The sequence below is a fragment of the Barbus barbus genome (genome assembly GCF_936440315.1).
Source record: "Barbus barbus genome assembly, chromosome: 30".
In the NCBI taxonomy this organism is placed as follows: Eukaryota; Metazoa; Chordata; class Actinopteri; order Cypriniformes; family Cyprinidae; genus Barbus; species Barbus barbus.
Genome location: NC_136758.1, coordinates 28784898 through 28793519, shown reverse-complemented (window position 1 = coordinate 28793519; position 8622 = coordinate 28784898). Strand labels below are relative to the sequence as shown.

General features: G+C 37.3%; 1 protein-coding gene across 1 annotated transcript; it reads left to right on the top strand.

The window, feature by feature from the left end:
- Positions 1-3339: 3339 nt before the first annotated feature.
- On the top strand, positions 3340-8016 carry LOC306850886 (uncharacterized protein). The gene is made up of 5 exons (XM_079386830.1): positions 3340-3573; positions 4263-4717; positions 5112-5283; positions 5390-6331; positions 7836-8016. The coding sequence occupies exons 2-5, from the start codon at positions 4517-4519 to the stop codon at positions 7898-7900; spliced, it is 1380 nt and encodes a 459-aa protein (XP_079242956.1). The 5' UTR covers positions 3340-3573; positions 4263-4516; the 3' UTR covers positions 7901-8016.
- Positions 8017-8622: the final 606 nt, after the last annotated feature.

Below are 8622 nucleotides of genomic sequence, written 5' to 3'. Positions count from 1 at the left end.
TAGTGTGCGCAATAAATAAATATACACGTTAAATACATAAATGCATGCATGAAAAATAAATAAATAAATCAATGCAGTAAACAAACAAACACAATTCATTAAAATAAATTAATAAATTAATACATGAATGCAATAAACAAACAAATAAAAGTTACAAAAAATAGAAATGTAAAGAAAAAAAACAAAAAAAAAACAAAAACCTTAAAAAAAACAACAGACAGATGACAGCTCTGCAAAATCAACAATTAAATTCACAGAAAATGTAATTTCCCTTAACTGTGAAAAGACACTCGGATATGTTTATTTGGTATATTCTTACTGTTGATAAGGTGGGCTATAAAACAAGGATTCCAGCACTGTAGCAGAAAATCATTCGATCCGTGCATCTCGTTGTCTGCGTCCACTAACAGTTCACACTGATGTCTTTAGCATCGACAGAAATACGGCACACAGCTGCTCATACTGTAAATCAGAACACATTTATTTTCAGCCCTGAATGATTCAGTGTCACTGTGATTGAACGGCTGCAACTAAACGTGATTGCCATCGGTTCTGGGACTACAGTTCAATAAAAGAGCTGGACCAGTTACACGACTCCCACAAAATACAGCTCGTGCATTCAGAGTATTGAGTTGGAAGTTTGGGCAGCACAACTGTGTTCAACATTGATAATAATCAGAAATGTTGAGCAGCAAATCAGCATATTAGAATGATTTCAGAAGGATCATGTGACAAAACTGGAGTAATGATGCTGAAAATACAGCTGCGCATCACAGAAATAAATTACATTTTAACACATATTCACATAGAAAGGTTTCATGTGTATCATTATTGCAAAATAAACCCTCCAGGATGATTCGGGCTTTGGTTTGGTGCTGCTGGTTTATTTTGTTTAGTCAGCTGTCTGTGCATTATCATACACTAATGAACAGAGTCTCATACTCACACTCCACACAACTGTTGAATGTTGATTGACAGCTCTGCCCTCATTCACACACACAGCTGCTCCTCTGATCTGCGGGCATGCTCAAACCTGCACTGGACGATCGGACAGACTCCTGCTTTGAATACCAGAGAGACAGGACAACAGACAGAGAGAAGCTGAAATCAAAAATTAATAAAAGCATTAAATAAATGGTAACACTTTACTTATAGCATTTATGTATAATGCATTATTCAAAGTAGTTTTAATGCATTGATTATGCTTTGTAAAGCACCTTATAATGCATTGTACAATCTCAAGAATACTTGTAACCACAGTTAATACATTATAACACTTATCAATTCATTGGTACACTATGCATTTTAAATTTGGTTATAATTATTTACGACAATATGCAATGTATTGCAATGCAAATTATGAAACATTGTAATTCATTATACCCTTTAATAGCCTTTATATTGCATTATACATAAGGCTTTAAGTAGTGTTACCAAATAAATTGATAAATGTATGCAATAAATGAATGCATGCAGTAAATAAATGAATGCATGCAACATATTAGTTAATTAATTAAATAAATAAATGCACTTAAACAAATGTATGCATTAAGTAAACAAATGAAAGCATTAAGTAAATGCATGCATTAAACAAATAAATAACTAAAATGCATATTGATTTTTCTTCAAAGCTTATAATGAAATGATGACCCATGTTAGCTTTATGGGACAATAATTGCAGGAAAACACGTTAATTAGTGAATAAAAGACAGCCGCCCGTTGACGAGAGCAGTGACATCATGGTCAGACGCTGCTGGATCAATCAGTGTGTCTTCGATCAATAAAACCCTGATCGATCCGCTCTTTAATGTGAAATCTGGCTTTACAACCAAAGCCTGGCATTTATATCTGTCATGATGCTTTTCTGTTCAGACCTTCTAATGTTATTAGAAACATTTAACAGCATGTGTTCATGCTTTAAAACATAAAATAAGGTCAAACACTCTAGAGAGTGCTTTATATGACTCTACAGTGACATTAGAGGGAGCCTTTGCTTCATATTTGCTCTTGACATGGAGGGCTTGTTCATGTTAAAGTGTGTTTGCATTTGAAGCTATAGATTCATCTCTGATCTTCAGGGTTTAGATTGACTGTGGTGTGAATATTTAAGTAACAAAGAGCCTGATGTCTCAGGATCTGACATCACTGTGACTAAATAATGAGTCATGTGAAAGTTATAATATCAAAACATTAGACAGATTTTCTTTTTACTTGTTTAAAGAGGCGAAGTGTGGGGGACAATTGTCAGTGCCACAAGACAAAATAGACTTTTATTCAAGATCAAACCTCTGAAATCAAGCCTTAATACCATTAATACCATATAAGTCGTGGCCTAATGGTTAAAGTCGTGGCCTAATGGTTAGAGAGTCGGACTAGTAATCGAAAGGTTGCGAGTTCGAGCCCCCGGCCGGCAGGGATTGTAGGTGGGGGGAGGGAATGTCCAGCGCTCTCTCCACCCTCAATACCACGACTGAGGTGCCCTTGAGCAAGGCACCGAACCCCCAATTGCTCCCCGGGCGCTGCAGCATGGCTGCCCACTGCTCCGGGTGTGTGTTCACGGTGTGTGTGTGTGTGTGTGTGTGTGTGGATTTGTTCACTACTCACTGCTGTGTGTGTGCACTTGGATGGGTTAAACGCAGAGCACCAATTTCGAGTATGGGTCACCATACTTGACAATACGTCACGACTTTACTTTTTACTTATATACAGCTTTGCTTCAAGTACATTTTTAAAGGATGTTTAAAAACATGTTATTTCTACAGGAAAAATACTTAAAAACGTGTCAGTCGCCCAAGATCATTTGGTAACACTTTACAATAAGGTTCATTAGTTAATGACTTCAGTGAACTAAGAATGAACAATATCTACCGCATTTATGAATCATATATGCTAATTTCAGCATTTACTACTGGATTATTAAAATCACAAGTTGTGTTTGTTAACATTAGTTAATACACTGTGAACTAACATGAATAAACAATGAACTGTATTTTTATTAACTAAATAGTGTAATAGATGCATTGTTCAGTGTTTGTTCATGTCCGTTAATACATTAACTAATGTTAACAAATGACACCGTATTGTAAGTGTTACCGAGCATTTTTTAATTTTAAACCCTTACATGTTTGCACATTAGTTTCATAGTTTTTTTTTGCGCTATTGTTCTGTTTTGCATGCTTTGAGATGTGCAATGTTGCCTTATATTTACCTTGTGTTTTGGTTTAATGGAACTGAATAAAGGAAAGAAGAAAAAGAGGCATCGGCTGCTCTCATTGGTGCTGGAGGAGGAGTGGGCGGAGTCTAAAGGAATCAGCCAATGACAGCGTGATCAGATCCCACAGTGCCTACACGTGTTGCTACATGTTCTCACTCCCAAATCGTCACATATAGACGCTTGATCAGGATCACCTTGGATCTATGATTAATCAGCGCGATGCATGCAATCAACCTATTATTTATTTATTTATATATTGATTTGTTGATTGATTTTTTATTTCTTTATTGATAAATCAGTCAGTGACGCTGACGTCATTGTAAGGCGCGATCCCAGGGTGCACTGCGATTTTCCACCTGGTAAGTAGAACACTTAATTAACACAGATGGGAACAATCCTTAAATTTACGGAACAAAAACTGTTGAATCAGGTTAAGAAGTTGTGTTTAGACCCTTTAGAAGTGCAAGGTAGCAGTTTCGTGATGCATTAAATGACATTATAACTCGCTGCACCAAATGTGTAGTAGGCTAGCTAATTCAATTCAAGTGTTTTTCCACATATAATCATGCAATATCATAGGAGATTTTTAGTTATGATGTGTTTTTAGTTACCTGTATTACAGTAGCTCACAACACATTTATAAATGTTCAGATGAAGATCAGTGTTGCCAGATTGGTGTGTTTTCCTGTAATTGTTCAACATCCACACAGAATTATACATTAAACACAAATCTTACCAATAATAAACAATACTAATTAATTCATAACTACAACAATATTGTAGCTCATCACAAATTTTCAATATGCTATAATAAAGCGAATGAAGTGTTCTTATCTAAAGAAGGCTACGTTTTCCATGTCTGTCATTTGCTTAAAGAAATAAAAGGGTACAGCAGAAATATCCAAATTCCACCTGTCCAAGCCCATTTTATCCCACGTAGTACAACTCAAAAACAGTCCAAAACTGACCAGTCTGCCAACACCGATGAAGAAAATACGGGTCAAAATGTAAGGAGTTCAATTCTGAATATTTTTTTTTCTTTTTTCAGGTTCTTCAAATTTGCCAGCTCCCAACATTCTCCATTATTATAACCTCCCTCCACACACACACACACACACACACACACACACATCCGTCTTGTTAACCTGTGCTTGTCTCTCTGTAGCTCTCTCTCTCTCTCTCTGTTTACATCTATAGTTGTCGTATCTGTCCATCTTTCTGTTTCTCTCAATAGATCCTACAAAAACTCTCTTTACTTGTCTGTTTTTGTGTATATGTCTACTGTATATTTCTTGTCAAGTTATGACGAGGCCCAAATTCCGGCCCTGCCCCTCTTGCCAGACTCCCAATCAGGCAAGCAGGAAAAGTTGTTATCTCTGCTTTGGAAGTCTGTCCACTAAACAAAAAATAAATGCTAAAGTGGTGTCACTGGATAGCCAGTGGGGGCAATCTGTGGTGAACAGCAGAAATACTGGCCGTATAATTGATTCTGCCCGTATTGTAGTAAGTAAAAATGATCATTTTTCATAAGTGTTATTTGACGTGTAACTGAAAGCCCATGTTTGTCATATAGTGAATATCATGGACTAGTAGCAGTTTGATGTGGCCTTTATAAACTTAGTCTTATTTCATACAAGGAAGACTCTTTATATTTAAAGAGAAACAATACGGTGTGTTCTCTGTCAAATAATGACTGGCCTTATCTAAAATTGAGCTTTTATCGTATAAAATACAAGATGCAGTAATGTTTTTCTCAAATATTAATCTTTATGAAACAGATCAAGGCTCATTTTCTTGCATTCATGACTTTAAAATAAAATTGCTTTATACAGTACTAATGTATTTAATAATTCAGTGGGTTTAACTAATGTGTAGTAACTGCTTTTGTTCATTTCAGGTGCGGAAACTTGAAGCAATTGGTTACAAGCCCATTTTATTTATTGGCAAACAAAATAAAAAGGCTTCAAATAAGTGGGTTGCAGACATAATTACCCATCTGCACCCTACTCCTGTCAATAGAAATGTTTTGGAGAAGATGCAAAGGGCTTATGAATTTATCTTGACTAAGGGTAAGAGCAAGATTTTTGTTCAGAAATAATAATGATTTAAAATTCATGTATTTTTTTTCTTTGTTAATATGTACAGATTTGATGTGAATGTAAACTTGCATTAAAGCAACCTCCACAGCACAGCAGCTGGACAATGCCATCCCCATAGCAGAGCCGCACAACAGCCCCAGCAACGGTTCCATATTGGAGCCGGAGAGCCTCATTGTGAAACAGGAGAGCCTCATCGTGGAGCAGCCAGAGAGCCTCACGATGGAGCAGCCGGAGAGCCTCATTGTGAAACAGGAGAGCCTCATCGTGAAGCAGCCGGAGAGCCTCATCGTGGAGCAGCCGGAGAGCCTCATCGTGGAGCAGCCAGAGAGCCTCACCATAAAACAGGAGAGCCTCACCGTGGAGCAGCCAGAGAGCCTCACCGTAAAACAGGAGAGCCTCACCGTGGAGCAGCCAGAGAGCCTCACCGTAAAACAGGAGAGCCTCACCGTGGAGCAGCCAGAGAGCCTCATTGTGAAACAGGAGAGACTCACCGTGGAGCAGCCGGAGAGCCTCATCGTGGAGCAGCCAGAGAGCCTCACCATAAAACAGGAGAGCCTCACCGTGGAGCAGCCGGAGAGCCTCATCGTGGAGCAGCCGGAGAGCCTCATCGTGGAGCAGCCAGAGAGCCTCACCATAAAACAGGAGAGCCTCACGGTGGAGCAGCCAAAGAGTCTCAAAAAGGAGCCTGAGACTGTATTTAAACTCAACATTGTTCCTCTGTCTTCCCCACGCTCTCCAACTTCTCTCTCTCCTCCCTCCTCTACTACTTTTACAGCTGTTCTTCCTCCACACTCTTCTCCTCCTCCACCTCCACTGCCACGCTCTAAGTCTTTGCGACAGAGGAAGAAAAGGACAAAAACCTCAATCTGTTCTCCAGCACCTTCTGCCACCTCTGTCTCTCCTCCATCTCTTATCCCCACAGATCTCTCTCTTCCACAGTCTTGTCCTCCTCCTGCTGCCTCTTCCATCTCCCGGTCCTTGAGTCAGGAGGGGCCAAATGTGAAGAAGCGAAGAAAGGGTAAGTTCTGTTTTGCAGTGGTATTCCTTAATACACACTATTAATAAATTTACTCTCAGACAAAGTTGACTTCAGGCAACAGATAATTAATTTATTACAGATTAATAAATGCACACACACTTATACAGTATATATGTGGGTATGTATGTTCTTTATGCACATTTACTGTAAACACATACTGGTCAGAAGTGTGGGAACTATAACGATTTTTTTATGTTTTTGAAATAAGTCTCCAATGCTCATCAAGCCTGCATTTAATTGATCAAAAATATAGACAAAAACAATAATATTTAGAAATAGTACAATTTAAAATAATGGTTTTAATATGCTTTAAAATATAATTTATTTCTGTGAATTTTCAGCATCATTACTCACATGATCCTTCAGAAATCATTCTAATATACTGATTTATTATCAGTGTTGGAAAAAGCTGAACTGCTTAATATTTCTTTATAAACTGAGATCATTTTAGTATTCTTTGAATAAAAGAACAGCATTTATTTATAATAGAAATGTTTTGGAACAACATGCACTACTGTTCAAAAGTTTTTTTTCAAAGTGATAGTTCAATCAATCAATCCTGTATAAAGTATCATAGCTTCCAGAAAAAAATATTAAGCAGCACAATTGTTTCCAACACTGACAATAACCAAATATGAAATGAGCACATTAGAATGATTTCTGAAGGATCATGTGACACTTGAGACTGGAGTAATGGCTGATCAAAATCCAGCTTTGCATCACAGAAATATAAACAAGAAACATGTCCTTACCTGAATGGAAATGTGTGCTGTATAAGCTTATTTATTGAGCAGGACATTGACTGAGGACATTTACCCAGTAATGTGTTACAGTAGTGAATCATGCATGCATAAAATCCTTTTTCAGCATCTGAAGCACTAAACTTGTCTTAATTTAGCAATATTTCTAAGATGGAGAATGCTGTTCTACATGTGATTTTCAAAGCACTGATTGTGTTCTAAACTGTACTAGATGATGTAACAATGCATCCATCAAGACTCAAATTAATAAACTTGCATCCTTTTTTTTTTTTTTTGAGGTTTTGGACGTATAATTGTTTCCTGTAGTGTCTTGCAATGAAGACGAGACCAGTGACAGTACTGGTGATAGAATGCATGAGGAAGATTAGGGCAGTGAGAAAAAGAAGAGCAGTATTAAACATGAAGAAGAGGAGAACAATGATGAATGGCAGTGGGAGCAAGATGCAGTCACTATCCTTATCCCTGAGTCTGTAGAACCGCCAGATCTGCTTGGAAGCAACATAAAAACATGCTGACATTTTAAAACTTATTCAGTATTCTGCAACTTAAGTCATAGCCCCTTTCCAGCTGATTCAAGAGTGTTTTTAAACCGTTAAGAAGCCAGGGTTAATGCCAGTTTAACAAATTTAAATTAATGTCAGTGAACTCTCTAAATTAAACCAGCAATGATCTTGATTTTTGTTCTGTGTTCTAATGATATGTGCACTTCTGATACTTCACAGTGGAAAAACCTGGGATGACACATGGGAGCCTGCCAGTGAGTTTCCACAGCCAGCTTTCACCATGACGGTTCTCTCCAGGTGTTTCACCATAAACACCTGGACTCATCAAGCACTTCAGTTCTGTGTGTTTGTTGTTGTTTTGTTTTGCTAGCTGTTCTTTATTAAAGTTTTTGCACAGTTCATACACTCTTAGTATTTTTTAAAACACTGATTCTCAAGGTATGCGGGCTCCCTCTAATATGCAGAGGAATCACTGAATTAAATATAAATTAATGTTAAAGCACTTTTTAAAAGTTTGCAAGGTGGCTAAATGATGTCTGTTAATTTTTTGATCAAGTACTGTAAATTTTATTTTTACATTCAATTTAAGTACATTAGAGTTTTTTTTTTTCACTTTTAGGTACAGTGCATTTTAAGTGTTTTTATTTACCTGTATGTAAGCACAGTGCAGTGTTAATGTTCAAACTGTATTTACAATGTTTAAAGTGGCCGGCAACTGTGCAGAGCTGCAGCTGAGTAATTAGGCCTACTACGCTACTGTATTTTAATGTTTGTCATTATGGTGGTACTTGGAGAGCCAAATATTTTCTGAGGTGGTACTTGGTGTAAAAAGTTTGAAAACCACTGTTTTAAAAACTTCATAAAATGGGATTCACTTCAGAAACATGTTCACATTGCACCCAAAATGACCCAGATACATATGTTCACGCCCTTTAGAAATTTGGGGGAAAAGGTCATTGAATCACTATGGGATGTCACATCCCAAATTCTCCATCAGTTTGTTTAC

Excerpts from the sequence above, each read along its gene's own strand:
- LOC306850886 (XM_079386830.1), top strand. The coding sequence starts at position 4,517 with ATGACGAGGCCCAAATTCCGGCCCTGCCCCTCTTGCCAGACTCCCAAT. Across the intron at positions 4,718-5,111 it reads TTGATTCTGCCCGTATTGTA|GTGCGGAAACTTGAAGCAAT; the intron begins GTAAGTAAAAAT and ends TGTTCATTTCAG. Across the intron at positions 6,332-7,835 it reads TGTGAAGAAGCGAAGAAAGG|TGGAAAAACCTGGGATGACA; the intron begins GTAAGTTCTGTT and ends GATACTTCACAG.